We start from the raw sequence: 15,973 nt of genomic DNA on the forward strand, positions 1-15,973 counted from the left end.
GTGGTGAATGTGAATGGGGTTGAAAAAGCAAGAGCGTGCAAGTTGATATGAGTACCAAGGATTGAAGGGTACATGAATGATGGTCTATGGCCCACAGTATGAATAAAAAGAGGCTAATTTAGGGGAAAAGTAGCAGAGAATGAAAGTCATGTCAGGCACAGAAGGAAGAATGGGGTGCACAAGGGACAGAATAAAATGAAATGGAAATGAATATGTGGTAGAATGTAAATAAGTGAATTGGGTCAAGTTTGTTTGAGTGAAGATACTATGAGGAAGGAAACTGGCCAGAGGTGAATGAGGGGCAGACTTGGATTCAGTTCAGTCCAGTTGCTCAGTCGTGTTCAACTCTTTGCAACCCCATGGAGCGCAGCACACCAGGCCTCCTTATCTATCACCAACTCCCGGAGTTTACCCAAACTCATGTCCATTGAATCGGTGATGCCATCCAACCATCTCATCCTCTGTCATCCCCTTCTCTTCCTGCTCTCAATCTTTCCCAGCATCAGGGTCTTTTCAAATGAGTCAGCTCTTTGCATCAGGTGGCCAAAGTATTAGAGTTTCAGCTTCAACATCAGTCCTTCCAATGAACACCCAGGACTGATCCCTTTAGGATGGACTGGTTGGATCTCCTTGCAGTCCAAGGGACTCTCAAGAGTCTTCTCCAACACCACAGTTCAAAAGCATCAATTCTTTGGCGCTCAGCTTCCTTTATAGTTCAACTCTCACATCCATACATGATTACTGGAAAAACCACAGCCTTGACTAGATGGACCTTTGTTGGCAAAGTAATGTCTCTGCTTTTCAATATGCTATCTAGGTTGGTCATAACTTTTCTTCCAAGGAGTAAGCATCTTTTAATTTCATGGCTGCAGTCACCATCTGCAGTGACTTTGGAGCCCCAAAAAACAAAGTCAGCCACTGTTTCCCCATCTATTTGCCATGAAGTGACGGGACGAGATGCCATGATCTTCGTTTTCTGAATGTTGAGTTTTAAGCCAACTTTTTCACTCTCCCCTTTCACTTTCATCAAGAAGCTCTTTAGTTCTTCTTCACTTTCTGCCATAAAGGTGGTGTCATCTGCATATCTGAGGTTATTGATATTTCTCCCAGCAATCTTGATTCCAGCTTGTGTTTCATCCAGCCCAGCATTTCTCATGATGTACTCTGCACATAAGTTAAATAAGCAGGATGACAATATACAGCATTGACGTACTCTTTTCCCAATTTAGAACCAGTCTGTTGTTCCATGTCCAGTTCTAACTGTTGCTTCCTGACCTGCATACAGATTTCTCAAGAGGCAGGTCAGGTGATATGGTATTCCCATCTCTTTCAGAATTTTCCGCAGTTTATTGTGATCCACACAGTCAAAGGCTTTGGCATAGTCAATAAAGCAGAAATAGATGTTTTTCTGAAACTCTCTTGCTTTTTCGATGATCTGGCACATGTTGGCAATTTGATCTCTGGTTCCTCTGCCTTTTCTAAAGCCAGCTTGAACATCTGGAAGTTCAAGATTCATATATTGTTGAAGTCTTGCTTGGAGAATTTTGAGCATTACTTTACTAGCATGTGAGATGAGTGCAATTGTGCAGTAGTTTGAGCATTCTTTGGCATTGCCTTTCTTTGGGATTGGAATGAAAACTGACCTTTTCCAGTCCTGTGGCCACTGCTGAGTTTTCCAAATTTGCTGGCATATTGGATTATATTGGACTGACTGGGATTAGATTGGGAAATGCAGGGTAGCATTCCAGTAATGGGCAGGGATCCCACTGAGAATCAGCCCAGGTGAATGAGCTGAAGCATGTATGTGAATGGAGGTAAAGATGGTCAGAGTGATAGAGGATGGAATTAAAGAGCAGAAGAAGGTGAGGAACTGGCTATTATACAGCAAAAGGAGAGAGGGTGAAGGTCACTTGGCCCAAGATGAGTAAAGTGGGGGAAATGAGGCCCAATGTGAGTAAAAAGTGGTAAATCTGAGACAGAGTGTGACTCAGTGAGGGTACTGTGGGATGAAGTGGGAGCAACTCAACATGAATCAGGAGCAGAACGAGAGTGATGAGTGGAAACAGGGGTTACATTGGGAATGACTTTAAATGAATGAGACAATGAGAGGCAGCATGTGAGTAAATGGAGGCAGTGAAGATAGAGGCAGTGAAAAATGAGAAAGAACAGAGGGGATCAAGCGTAGAGTAAGTATGTGTGGATAACTTGGGCTAGTGTTTGAAAGTAATACAGTTCCAGGAAATGCAGGTAATATGGAGGCAGCCCTTGAGAGAATAGAAGTGAAGAAGGGGCAGAAAGAGAGTGAATGAGGCGAGAATGAGACCCAGAGTCAATGAATAAAGCTGAAGGATGGGCCGCATGAGAGTGGATGGGAGTCATTTGATGCAGTGTCAGGCAGTGAAGGTTAAAGTAGGAAATGAGAGTCTGAGTGGGAGTGAAAGGAGGTGAAGAAGGAAAGGATGTGAGAGAGCTTGGGTTATAGCAAGTAGAGGGTTACGGAATTATAGTAACACAGGGCCCAGCGTGAATGAATATAAGTGGATACAAGACAGTGTAAGTGGACAAGGGAATAAACGGTAGAGTGAGAATGGGGGTGAAAAAGCAGTAGAGTGAACATGTATATGTAATATATAATGTGGGGCAGATTCCAGTAAATGAGGGTGGAACAGAGCACATTAAGCGAAGGGAGATGAAGGAGGTGCTGAGAGTGAGTAAAGGGAGGTAATGTGGAGCAGAGGGTGAGGGCACAGTAATCATATTTTATAGAGCATGAGGAATCTGAGGTGGTGGTAGACATGGTGTAGTGACTAGAGCTGACTACTCAGCAGAGTCAGTGCAAATGGAGGTGACCCAGTGGTAGAGCATGATTAATGGGAATAGAGTGGGACAGTGTTAAGGAACATCAGGGAATATGTGCTGAGTGTGAGGTTTAGCACTTGGGTCCTGTCAGTCCCTTGGGTGTCCCAAGCCCCTCTCTCCCTGCATCCCTTTCTGACATCTCTGGGTTTCTCCCTGTCCCTGTCTCCTTCCACCTCTGTGCATATATCAGTATATTTCTTTTTTCTTTGTGTGTGTCTTTAAGAGAGCTGGCACAGGGGAAGATGGTGAGATGCCCAAACCTCTCTCTGGCCTCTGTGTTCTAAAATCTATCACCTAGCTCTTTGCTCATAAAGCCCAGAGTTCCAGTAACCCCTAGTTCTGCACACTTCAGGGTGAGTCTGAAGCAGGGGAGTAAGTTAGGACGACTTGCGGCTGTCATAATGCAGGTCTCAGGCACTATTGTGGTGATCCTGATGGCTGCCAACGTGGAGGCCAAGATCTACGAACGCTGTGACCTGGCAAAGAAGCTGGAAGCAGCAGGCCTCAACGGCTTCAAGGGCTATACCATTGGAGACTGTGAGAACCCAGTTGCCCCAAATCCCACCCATGCAGTGAGCTGCCCACCACACTCAGACCCAGACCCCACCCCCTTGCTATCTGTTATCTCCCCAGGCTAGGGAATGATCCTCTTGGTCACCCTCTGACTGTTATGAGTAGTTTAACTAACTCTAGTTTCATCATCATTGCCTTCCCAACCATTTACCCTCATCTCTACTAACACCACCATCATTACCATCAATGTCACCACTGCTTAAATCACCATGAATGCCATCACCACTGCCATTACCAACACCTTTCCAGAGTCACCAACATCAACACCACCACCAAACCAAGATCATCACCCCCACAACTGAGAGGAAAACCATGCCTGCCCCACTCCCTCCTACCCTCTTCCCTCTTCCCAGGACTCATGCCTCTCTGCTACCTTTTCCCTCCCTGCTCCAGGGCTGTGCATGGCACACTATGAGAGTGGCTTTGACACTTCCTTCGTGAACCACAATCCCGATGGCAGCAGTGAATATGGCATTTTTCAGCTGAATTCCGCCTGGTGGTGTTACAATGGTGTTACACCCAGCGAGAACCTCTGCCACATGGATTGTCATGGTGAGGCAGCACTGAGGACACACTGAAGCCCTGCCTGGCGCCTCCCCAGCGTGCAGAGGGCAAGACTGCCTAAGCCGTAATCTTGAGTAACAAGCAGAAGATTTATAGGGAAAGGAGCAGAGTTGCCTGGGCTGTTTCAGATCCCAACCAGCCTGTATCCTTACCCAGACTGCCCTGAGGTGCTGTCTAGGTCAGGAGGACTCAGAGCTCCCAACCCTCACCTAGAATGGAGGCTGCCATTTTCTAGGACTAGGAATCAGGAGGGGGAAACTGTCCTGATTTGGGATTAGGATTGTCCAGGCCTAGAGGGAAGAAGCTGCTATCTGTCTGTAGGAACAGAAACAAGGTACCTCTGTGCAGAAAGGAGAGAATTTTCCAGACAAGAGTGTTGTATTGTTAAGGACAAAACTGAATAGCAGTAGAAGTTGTTCAGGGGTGGCCGAAATGGAGACTAAGGCTATCTGGGACCAGCCCAAATGGAGGTTGAAGCTGTCCAAGTCCTGCCACAGTGACAGAAGAGGTAACCCAGGACTTGTCCACTTGAAGGTTGAGGTCATCCAGGACTAGTCAACATGGTGGTTGAGATTATTAACTAGTCCAAATGACAGTTAAGGTCATCCTCGTCCATCCACCATAGCAGTTAAGATCATTTAGGACCAGGCACCATGGTAGCTGCAGTTGAACAGGACTAGTCAACATGGAGACTAAGGTCACTTGTAGCCAATAAGAATGGGTGTTGAGGTTATCCAGGACCTGACAACATAGTGTTTGAAGTCCCCAGGACTGGCCAACCTTGCAGTTGAATGGTTTCCCAACAAGCCAACATCCACTGCAGTTGAGATCATTCATAACCAAACAAAATGACAGACAGTTGAAGTCATACAGAATTGGCCAACATGGAGTCTGAGGTTGTCCAGGACCAGTCAATATGGTGGGTGAGGTTATATATAACCAGCCAACATGATAGTCAAAATCACCTAGGATCAGTCAATGGGTTAAGGTTCTATAGAACCAGTCAACATGGTAGTTGATGTAATTCATAACAGGCTGATAAGTAAATCAAGGTCATCTAGAATCAGGCAGTATAGTGGTTGAAGATATTCAGGTTCCAAGAAACCTAGAACCCCTGGTCCCTTCATATACTGTCACCCTGTTCCTAGTACCCCAGAATACTCTGTCACCTCTTCTCTTTAGAACTGCTCAACCGCCATATTCTGGATGACATTATGTGTGCCAAGAAGGTAGTGTCCTCAGAGAGTGGCATGAGTGCTTGGTACGTTCATGGGGATGGCTTGGACCCTGGGTAGCTGGGATAGTGCCACTGTCACCCCATCAGCCTGTCCACTTCATCCTCCCTCTCTCCCTTCATTTCCCAGGGATTCTTGGAACCAACACTGTTATGGCTATGATTTATCTGAATGGCTCAGGGGATGTCATATGAATGCAAAACCTAACAAAAAAATTATTTCATGACTCAGCTTCCCAGGAATGGAGATTTTATTTTCCTCTCTGTTCTTTCTTCTGTGGCTATAATAAAGGATGATATCTGTAAACAATGCAAACAACCTCTGATGTCTGGCTTTCTTCATTTTTCCAGTGCCTTAAGGTGCCCCTATTCAATCACTCCCTCCATATAGTCAAAGCTCTAATCAGGGGACATGAGATCACTTGGGGTGGGGCTGGAAGATAATGTAGTGATTAAGAATATAGGTTCTCCTGGGTTCAGATACCATCTCTACCACTTACTAGCTGGGTTGCCTTGTGTAAGGCACTTAATTTCTTTGTGCCTCTGTTTCCTCATCTGCAAAATGAGGATGATAGTGGTAGTAACTATCTCCTGGGGTTGTTGAGAGAATTAAATGAATTAATGTCTGTTTAAGGTACATAAAGTGGTACACAAAGCAGTTCTAAGTCTGGAGGTAGAAGAGTGGAGTAGGGAGGTATGAAAATTGGCTTCCCTTAAAAAGTATCACTCCCAGTTGAAGTAACTATAGGGTGTTTAAGGCAAATACAGAATCTTCAGGGGAAAATTGAATTGGTTTCAGCTTACACAGGAAGCTCAGTAGGAATTGGGATTTTGAAGCATTCAAATTCTCTCACATAGTACCATTCTAACTCTCAGCCCCCAACTCCTTCTTTCATGATCTATAACCAAAGTTTCAAATGACAAACTGGGAATTTAGGCCAGGAATTCAACAGCTGCACAAGGTAATAATTATTTTTACAGTCCATTTTGAGCAGAGAATTTAGGCATTTGAACTTGCCATTCTTTCCCTTTATGCTGGCCAGCCCCATTGGAAGCAGCCACCCCCATGAGGAAACAGTCTCTCACATTCTTTGTATTCTTTGATTGCAGTGGATATTCAACTACCCAAAGCCTTGTTTTCAGTGCTGACTTCATTCAAGATAAGCACAGATGATCATTAAGGCGGCTATCTGCACTGCATGCTGAGAAATGCCAGAGCCCCCTTCCTTAATGCCACCTGGATTTCCCCTGCCTTCACCCTCAACCAGCCTAGATGACCAAATTTCACATTTCCTTGAGGGTCCAATAAAAGGTACCATCACACTGGATACCAATTTCTGAATGAGATACTTATTTATCAAATGAAGCATAGATAAACTCTGGTGAATTTAAGTAAAAATCAGATCTTCTAAAACCCTAGCAGGTAGCTCACAGTATTTCTGGGAAGATTGCATGATCAAATTCAGAAAGGGGGAAGGTCCACACACACAGAAAAAGCCAAAATCTTGACCACAGAATAGGTCGGGGCAGATATACTAGCACTGGGACTTCCCTGGTGGTCCAGTGGCTATGATTCTGCACTCCCAATGCAGGGGGCCTGCGTTCAATCCCTGATGAGGAAATTCGATGCCACATGCAGCAACTGAAAAGATCCCACATGCCACAAGGGAAGATCAAAGACCACAAGTGCTGCAACTAATACTGAGCGCAACTAAATAAGAAATACGGGCATTATCAATTGTTGCTTTTGAAAACTGGATTTGATGCCCTAGTGTTTCCTTCACATTGTTCTGATCATGTATCCCTTCTATTTATTTACATTTATAGTATATCATTGTTATTCCTTGAGTGGTTATCTCTAGATCTCTAATTTTATATCATGGGGTTTACTGATTCTTCTGACCATCAAGGTGTTCTCCCTGAATTGAGCCAGAACGTAAGAGAGCCCCTTGTGCTGGCAGGCCTTTGGTTTCCTGAAGAGTTGCATCTCTTTAGTTTTGCCTCAGCAGGACACCTTTGACTGACATGAAGACATTTTAAGTCACACATAGAGCAATGTTATCCCCGCATTTATCACAAGATTGCAGATGAGGCTGAACTATCAGAAAAATGTCTTCAAACCTCAATGCCAGGAAATCTTTGCTTCTGAGAAGTGGCTCACTTTCCCTATATGGTTGAGATAAATAAAGCAAGTGTTTTTCCATCCCTTTATGTCATGGCTTCCAAGAAGCTCAGAAAATAACTAGCTCAACATAATTATTAAAGATCCTATGATCTACATATATACGTTTCAATTTTGCTTTGGTTTTGCCCCACTTTTCTAGTCCTGCTGCTGCTGCTGCTGCTGCTAAGTCGCTTCAGTCGTGTCCGGCTCTGTGTGACCCCATAGAAGGCAGCCCACCAGGCTCCCCCACCCCTGGGATTCTCCAGGCAAGAACACTGGAGTGGGTTGCCATTTCCTTCTCCAATGCAAGAAAGTGAAAAGTGAAAGTGAAGTCGCCCAGTCATGTCCGACCCTCAGCGACCCCATGGACTGCAGCCCACCAGGCTCCTCAACAAATAATAATATACTAAAAACATAAGGTTTATTATATGTGTGCCGGGTATTGTTCTAAACACTCAATTATCTTCACAACAACCATAATGGTGTAGGTATTATTATTACCACTCTCTTCATCATCATCCCCATTTCACAGATGGGGAAACTAAGGCACAGAGAAGTTGGAGACTTGCCTGAACTTAGAAAGTTATTAAGGACACTTTGGGTCCAGAGTCTGTGTTCTTAATTACTATTAGTTCCTTGCCTCTAAGTGTCCTAACAGGTCGCAGGGAGGGGAGCAAATAACAACTTGCCTGGAACTTAGTCATGTCTGACTTGTGGAGTGAGGGCAGTGGTCTAAAAAGGCAGAACAGTTGAGTGAAGAAAACAGAAGAGTTGGAGATGGCATGGAAAAGTTAGATTGAAAGTTCACCAAATCATCAGGCTAGAAGTCCATAAATGCCAGTTAAAATGGCCATAACTATAGCCAAAAAATGGGAAAGAACATGTTTTCCCCGCAGACCTCCATCATTCAACATCACCACCCTATCAGGGACCTCACCGGACCTCCCAACACTCATTCTCACCCATTACTGACTCCAGAGACCCGCCCCCCATTTCACACCCTACAGACCCTCCCATCACTCCAAATACCCTCATCATTCACTCTACAGATTCCCCCATCACTGACTTTAGAGACCTCTCATCACAAACCCCACAAATGTGTCATCACACACACCCCCAAAAAAACACACCCATCAATTACCCTACACACCCTATCACTCATCCCACATCCCCTGTCACGCATTCCACAGATGCTATCACTCAGCTTACAGACCTCTCACCATGTACCCCCGGAGACTTTTATTGGTCATATCAGAGCACCTCTCCAAGTAATCACCCAGTAAATTCACGTCTTTACAAAGCCCATACTCACACGAGTAACTGCCCACAGACCACTAGCCCTGTCTCACTTTCATTCTGAGTGAACCCTCTACCCTCTTTCATCCCCTTCTCTGATGTTAAGAACAGAATTCTTATTCTGGCGAGATCTGCCTGGAATTTCCAAAATCAGTCACAACTTCTTCTGACAACTACTTTCTTGGTCCTTGACCCCCACCATCGGTGCATTCCTGATCACCGGGCAATTGCTCTTCCTAAGACCATCAGTGTTAGTAGCCCGTAGCATCACTGATAGCAGTGTTCTGTAACAGCATTGACTGTGTGTGGCTGGCAAGAAAAATGGCCGTGCCAATAAACCAGATCATCAAGGGAGCAGACATCTTTACAAAGGTTACCACTCTATAGCAGAGAAAGTTTGGAAAAGATGGAATTTCGGAAAGAATTTGAAAATTTGCAATAAAAGCAGAACCTTTTGTATAAAGGCTAGCGATGGGCAAGTTATACTCACATTTTGGGGAGGTTCCTGGGAACTCATAGGTACAAACATAGAGCTGAGGACCACAGACCCCTGTGGGGAGATACCACTGGGGAGATGCAGGAGGGAGGCCAGGAATAGTGCAGCTCTCCCTGGAAACTATTACAGGAAAGAAGAAAGGCAAAGCTGGGAATGATACACTCCTCTAGAGATCAGTCAGTATGCATCACTGGAGACATAGGGAGAAAGTAGTGGGTAGTAGTCCTCTCAAGAAGATAAAATTATGGAGATGGAGTAAAGCAGTCCTTATGATAGACGCCATTGGGCTAGCAGTGGTGAAGGCCCGAGTTGGTACGCTCCTCTGTGGGAGATACCACTGGCATAGATGGGGGGAACGCTGAGGGTGGTACAATTCTGTACTCAAAGAAAGAGATGTATGAAGAAACTGGTACCAGTAAGCATAAGTACACAGAGTTGGAGACAGAAGCCCCAGGGGAATTGGGGCAAAATGGGATCCTAAAAGGAGACTAGGTGAGAATCCAGATCTGATAGTGACCCTCCAGGCCCATTTTGCATCCTCCTCCTGGGAACCGACCACAGAAATATGAGGTGTAACCAAGATACCAGGGTCAAAGTCCTATGGGTTGGGGCCCTGGGTCTCCCTGAGGCCTAGAGGAGGAACATACAGGGGGCAAACCAGTGCTCAGGTTCTGAACCTTTAATGCTCTACCATATTAATCATACTCTACTACTTAGTCAGGTGAAAGGCAAAATGCATGGGACACTAAAGGAGATTGTTTTTTCCAGGCTTTTGCAATAGGGAAGACTTTCTTTAAAGAGAAACTTCTCAAAGGTAAGGAAAGCAATCTAGGGTTTTATGTTGTTGTTCAGTCGTTCAGTCACTCATTCATGTCCAACTTTTTGCGACTCCATGAACTGCAGCACACCAGGCTTTCATCCTCACTATCTCCCAGAATTTGCTCAAACTCGAGTCCATCGAGTCAGTAATGCTATCTAAAGAAGCAGGTAAAAAGAGTCATATTTGAGTCATGAGGAAGGACGAGGACAGGATTTATCTTGGAATATGCAGAAGTATGGGGGACTGCTATGGACTGAATTGTGTCCCTCCTAAAATTCATATGTTAAATCTTTAACCCCCAATGTGCTATTATTTGGAAATAGGGTCTTAGGGAGTAATTAGCGTTCAGTGAACTATTTTTAATTAATTAATTTTATTTCTTTATGGCTGTACTGGGTCTTCATTGCTGCGTGCAGGCTTTCTCTAGTTGTGGTGAGTGTCAGGGTACTCTCCAGTTGCGGTGCACGGGCCTCTCATTGTGGTGGCTTCTCTTGTTTCAGAGCACTGGCTGAAGGGCAGGTGGGCTCAGAAGTTGCGACTCGTGGACTCTAGAGCACAAACTCAGTAGTTGTGGTGCACAAGCTTAGCTGCCCCATGGTGTGTGGAATCTTCCCCAACCGGAGATTGAACCCGTGTCCCCTGCATTGGCAGGCAAAATCTTAACCACTGGACTACCAGAGAAGTCCTGTATCTCATATTAATACCTTTTTATTTCAAACAATGTTCTCACATATTTATTACTGAACTAACCTGCTAGTGAAGAAACAAAGAGAACATAGAAACAAAGGGAAAAATCACTTTTCTAATAAAACCTGTGCAAATTTCCAGATAGCAGTAATGTTTTCAGCTTGGTAAGATGCTAGTGACTCTGATACAGCATAAATATGTGTGCCATCTTATGTGCAATTCCTTACAGACCCAGCTTTGTTAGTCTCCAGTGTCTCCTCTTGGAGTTGTACCTGATTTTATTACCAGTTTATTCCCAATCCATTAGGGAATGGGACTATTCTTCTTTTGTTTCTTGTCCAGGAATCACTTAATCCTGAAAGTCTTATGAGAAGAAAGTCATAGCGAGGAACAGAATCAATTGAACACACACCACAATTGTGGAGAAAGGGAGAGACAGTCAACATCTCTTTTACTGTGGTAAAATACACATTACATGAAATTTACTATTTTAATCATTTTAAAGTGTACAATTCAGTGTCATTTAGTACATTCACAATGCTCTGCAACCATTTCCACTATTTAGTTCCAGACCATCTTCATCACCCCCCAAAAAAGTGCTTACCCATTTCCTATTCCCTCCTACCCCCAGCCCATGGTTATTACTAATCTACTTTATATCTCTATGGATTTGCCTATTCTGGATATTTCATGCAAATAGAATCATATACTATGTGGCTTTTTGTATCTGGTTTATTTCACTTAGCATGTCTTCAAGATTCACCCATGTGGTGGTATGGTATCTGTAATCATTCCTTTTCATGGAAAAATTGTACAGCTATACCACATTTGGTTTATCCACTCATCAGCTGATAGACATTCGAGTTGCTTCCACCTTTTAGCTGTTGTGAATAGTGCTGCTATGAATATTTGTGTACAAATTTGTGTTTGAATTTCTGTTTTTAATTTTATTGGGTACATTCCTAAGTGTAGAATTGCTGGATCATATGGTATTTCTATGTTTAACTTTTTGAGGAACTATTTTCCACTGTTGCTGCACTGTAGGTGTCCAATTTCTCCACATTCTCCCAAACACTTGCCATTTTCTGTTTGTTTTTATTATAGGCATCCTAATAGCTGTGAAGTGGTATCTCATTGTGGTTTTGATGTGCATTTTCCTAATGATTAGTGAGGTCACAAAGAGTCGGACACGACTGAGCGCCTTCCCTTTCACTTTTCACTTTCATGCATTGGAGAAGGAAATGGCAACCCACTCCAGCATTCTTGCCTGGAGAGTCCCAGGGACGGGGGAGCCTGGTGGGCTGCCATCTATGGGGTCACACAGAGCCAGACATGACTGAAGTGACTTAGCAGCAGTAGCAGCAGTGAGGTCTTTCCAGGTGGTGCTAGTGGTAAAGAACCTGCCTGCCAATGCAGGAGACATAAGAGATGCAGGTTCGATCCCTAGGTTAGAAAGATCTCCTGGAAGAGGGCATGGCAACCCACTCCAGTATTCTTGCCTGGCGAATCCCATGGACAGAAGAGCCTGGAGGGCTACAGTCCATAGAGTCAGACATGACTGAAACGACTTAGCATGCATGCAATGCCTAATGACAGTGAGAATATTTCATGTGCTTATTGGCCACGTGTATGTCTTCTCTGGAGAAATGTCTTTGGAAAAAAATGTCTTTTGTAAATGGATTTTTGTTGTCAATTGTAAGAGTTCTTTATACATTATGGATACCAAATGCTTATCTAATGTATGATTAGCAAATACTTCCTCTGATTCTCTAGGTTGCCTTTTGACTCTCCTGATAATGTCCTTTGATGCATCAAAGTTTTTATTTTTATTTTCTGGTCACACTGTGCAGCTTGCAGGATCTTGGTTCCCTCACCAGAGATTGAACCCAGGCCCTTGGCAGTGAAAGCCCAGAGTCCTAACCACTGTACCACCAGTGAGTTCCCAAAAGTTTTACATTTTGATGCAGTCTAATTTCTCTAATATGTCTTTCATTGCTTATGGTTTTAGTGTCATATCTCAGAGACCATTGTCAAATCTAAGGTCACAATGATTTACCCCTATGTTTTCTTCATATAAGAATGTTTTACTTCTTATATTTATGTCTTTGGTAAATTTTGAATTAATTTTTACATGTGATATGAAGTTAGGTTCCAATTTCCTTCTTTTGTATGTGGAAATCCAGATGTCCTCGCACACTGCTGAAGAGACTTCTCTTTCCCCCATTGAATTGTCTTGGCACTCTTATTGAAATCAATTGACCATAAAAGTGTGGGTTTATTTCTGGATTTTCAATTATATTCCATTGACAGGTACATCTATCTTTGTGCCAGTATCACACTGTAGCTTTGTAGTAGGATTTGAAACCAGGAAGTGTGAGTTCTCCAATTTGTTCTTTTTCAGATTGTTTTGGCTATTCAGGGTCCTTTGTAATTTCATATAAATTTTGGTACCTGCATTTCCATTCCTGCAAAAAAAGAGGCCTTTGGAATTTTGATAGGAATTGCATTGAATCTATAGATTGCTTTGGGGAATATTGCCATCTTAACAATGTTAAGTCTTCCAGTCTGTGAACACTGGAAGTCTTTCCATTATTTAGGTCTTTCATTTCTTTCAATGAAGCTTTGTATTTTTAAGTGTACAAGTCTTGCACCTATTTGGTTAAATTTATTAATAAGTATTTTATCCTTTTTGATCCTATAAAATGGATCATAAATAGAATTACTATAAATAGAATAAAATAGATTATAAATAGAATTGTTTTTCTTAATTTCTGTTTCAGATTGTTCATTGCCAGTGTGTAGAAATACAAGTGATTCTTATATGTTGAAATTTTACATTGCCACTTTGCTGAATTTAGTTATAAGTGCTAATAGGTTTTTGTGGATTCTTTTTTTTTTTACTTCAATAAAAATATTTATTTATTTATTTATTTTTAACTTTACAATATTGTATTGGTTTTGCCATACATCAACATGCATCTGCCACGGGTGTACACGTGTTCCCCATCCTGAACCCCCCTCCTGCCTCCCTCCACATACCATCCCTCTGGGTCATCCCAGTGCACCAGGAGTGTGTGTGTGTGTGTGTGATCATATCATCTTGGAATAGAAATAGGTTTACTTCAATTTTGGTGCCTTTTATTCCTTCCTTGACTGAAAATCACTCTGGCTAGACCTTCAAGTACAATGTTTAGCAGAAGTGACAAAACTGGGCCTTCTTGTCTTGTTCTCCATTTTAGGAAGATACTTTCAGTCTCACTATTGAGAATGAGATTAGCTATGGGTTTTCTATAAATGCCCTTTAACAGGTTGAGGAAGTTGCCTTCTATTCCTGGTTTGTTGAGTGTTTTTTTAATCATGAAAGGATGTTAGATTTTGTCAAATGGTTTTTATGCATCAATGAGATGGTATTATGTGGTTGAGATATTTTCTAATTTCAGTTGTAATTTGCTCTTGATCCATGGGTTATTTATAAGTGTGTGACTTATTTTCAAACATTTCAGGATTTTCTAGTTATCTATTATAGACATGTAGTTTAATCCCACCGTGGTCAGAGAATATACACTGTATAACTTCATCCTTTGAAATTTGTTGAGACTTTCTTTATGTACCAACATGGGATCTAGTTGGATAAATACTCCTCATGCACCTGAAAGGACTGTGAATTCTTTAGTTATTGGGTGTAGTAATTATATGAATTTGTGCTAATTATATGAAGTTGGTTAACTGTGATGTTCAACTCTTCTATATCACTTCTGATTTTCTTCTGTTTGTTCTATTCCTGACAGAGGTGTGTTCAAATCTCTAGCTATGTTGTGGGTTTGTCTATTTTACCCTTTAATTCTATCAACTTTCACTTTGTATGTTTTGAACCTATGCTACTATGTGATGTAGTAAGCAGAATAATGAACCCCCAAAGATGCCCCGTACTAATCCCCAGAAACTGAATATGATGAGTTACCATGCACATGAATGCTTTTTACATGACAGAAAGGACATTACAGGTGTAATTAAGATTATTAATCAGTGGATCTTAATTTAGAGAGATTATCCCACATTACCCATATAGGCCCAGTGTAATTGTTCAGTTCAGTTCAGTCGCTCAGTCGTGTCCGACTCTTCGCGACCCCATGAATCGCAGCATGCCAGGCCTCCCTGTCCATCACCAACTCCCAGAGTTCACTCAGACTCACGTCCATCGAGTCAGTGATGCCATCCAGCCATCTCATCTTCTGTCGTCCCCTTCTCCTCCTGCCCCCAATCCCTCCCAGCATCAGAATCTTTTCCAATGAGTCAACTCTTCGCATGTGGTAGCCAAAGTACTGGAGTTTCAGCTTCAACATCAGTCCTTCCAATGAACGTGCAGGACTGATCTCCTTCAGGATGGACTGGTTGGATCTCCTTGCAGTCCAAGGGACTCTCAGGAGTCTTCTCCAACACCACAGTTCAAAAGCATCAATTCTTTGGCGCTCAGCTTTCTTTATAGTCCAACTCTCACATCCATACATGACTACATTGTTGTGGGGAAGAATTGGGCCTTTTCTGCTGACCAATGCTGGCTGTAGGCATTTCAGTTTTCAATGCATCTTATCAATTTGCTGAGCATACTTCTCAGATGTAATTGTTTTGCCAAGATTCAGAAAGCTGTAGTGGATCAGACGGGCTGCAGACCACCAAACCTTGACCTTTTTTTGGTGCAAAAAAGGTGGTAGCCAAAGTACTGGAGTTTCAGCTTTAGCATCATTCCTTCCAAAGAAATCCCAGGGCTGATCTCCTTCAGAATGGACTGGTTGGATCTCCTTGCAGTCCAAGGGACTCTCAAGAGTCTTCTCCAACTATAAACACAAATAAAATCACATCTAAACACACCATACTCAAATTGATGAAACCCAAAATTATAACAAAAACCTTAGAAGTTGTCAAAGAAAAAAGGACAAAGGAAAAACAATAAGATGAATGGCTGGGTTTTCAAAAGAAATTCTGGTAATCAGAAAAAAAATGGAATGATATCTTTGAAGTGCTGAAAGGAAAAAAAAATCTGCCAACTGAGAATTCTACACCCAATTCTATACTGGTAGTCCAAAACAGCAGATGAAATAAATACAAATATTTAATACAAAATTTAATACAAAGCTAAGAGAATTCATCACCAGTAGACTTATACTACTAGAAATACTAAGTGGAGTTATTTTAATCTGATCCCAAATGGAAGCAAGAAATATAGAAAGGAATGAAGAGGCACAGAAAAGTTGAACATAAAAGGATGAAAAAATATATACA

At 42.5% G+C, this 15,973-nt stretch overlaps 1 protein-coding gene across 1 annotated transcript; it reads left to right on the forward strand.

Annotated features, from left to right (window-relative positions):
• Positions 1-1,426: 1,426 nt before the first annotated feature.
• Positions 1,427-7,535, forward strand: LOC139181287 (sperm acrosome-associated protein 5). Its single transcript, XM_070784244.1, has 4 exons — positions 1,427-3,396; positions 3,826-3,984; positions 5,179-5,257; positions 5,361-7,535. Exons 1-4 carry the CDS (start codon positions 3,261-3,263, stop codon positions 5,455-5,457), a joined length of 471 nt encoding a protein of 156 aa, XP_070640345.1. The 5' UTR covers positions 1,427-3,260; the 3' UTR covers positions 5,458-7,535.
• The last annotated feature ends 8,438 nt before the right edge of the window (positions 7,536-15,973 follow it).

This window comes from Bos indicus, chromosome X, assembly GCF_029378745.1.
Source record: "Bos indicus isolate NIAB-ARS_2022 breed Sahiwal x Tharparkar chromosome X, NIAB-ARS_B.indTharparkar_mat_pri_1.0, whole genome shotgun sequence".
Taxonomy (NCBI): domain Eukaryota; kingdom Metazoa; phylum Chordata; class Mammalia; order Artiodactyla; family Bovidae; genus Bos; species Bos indicus.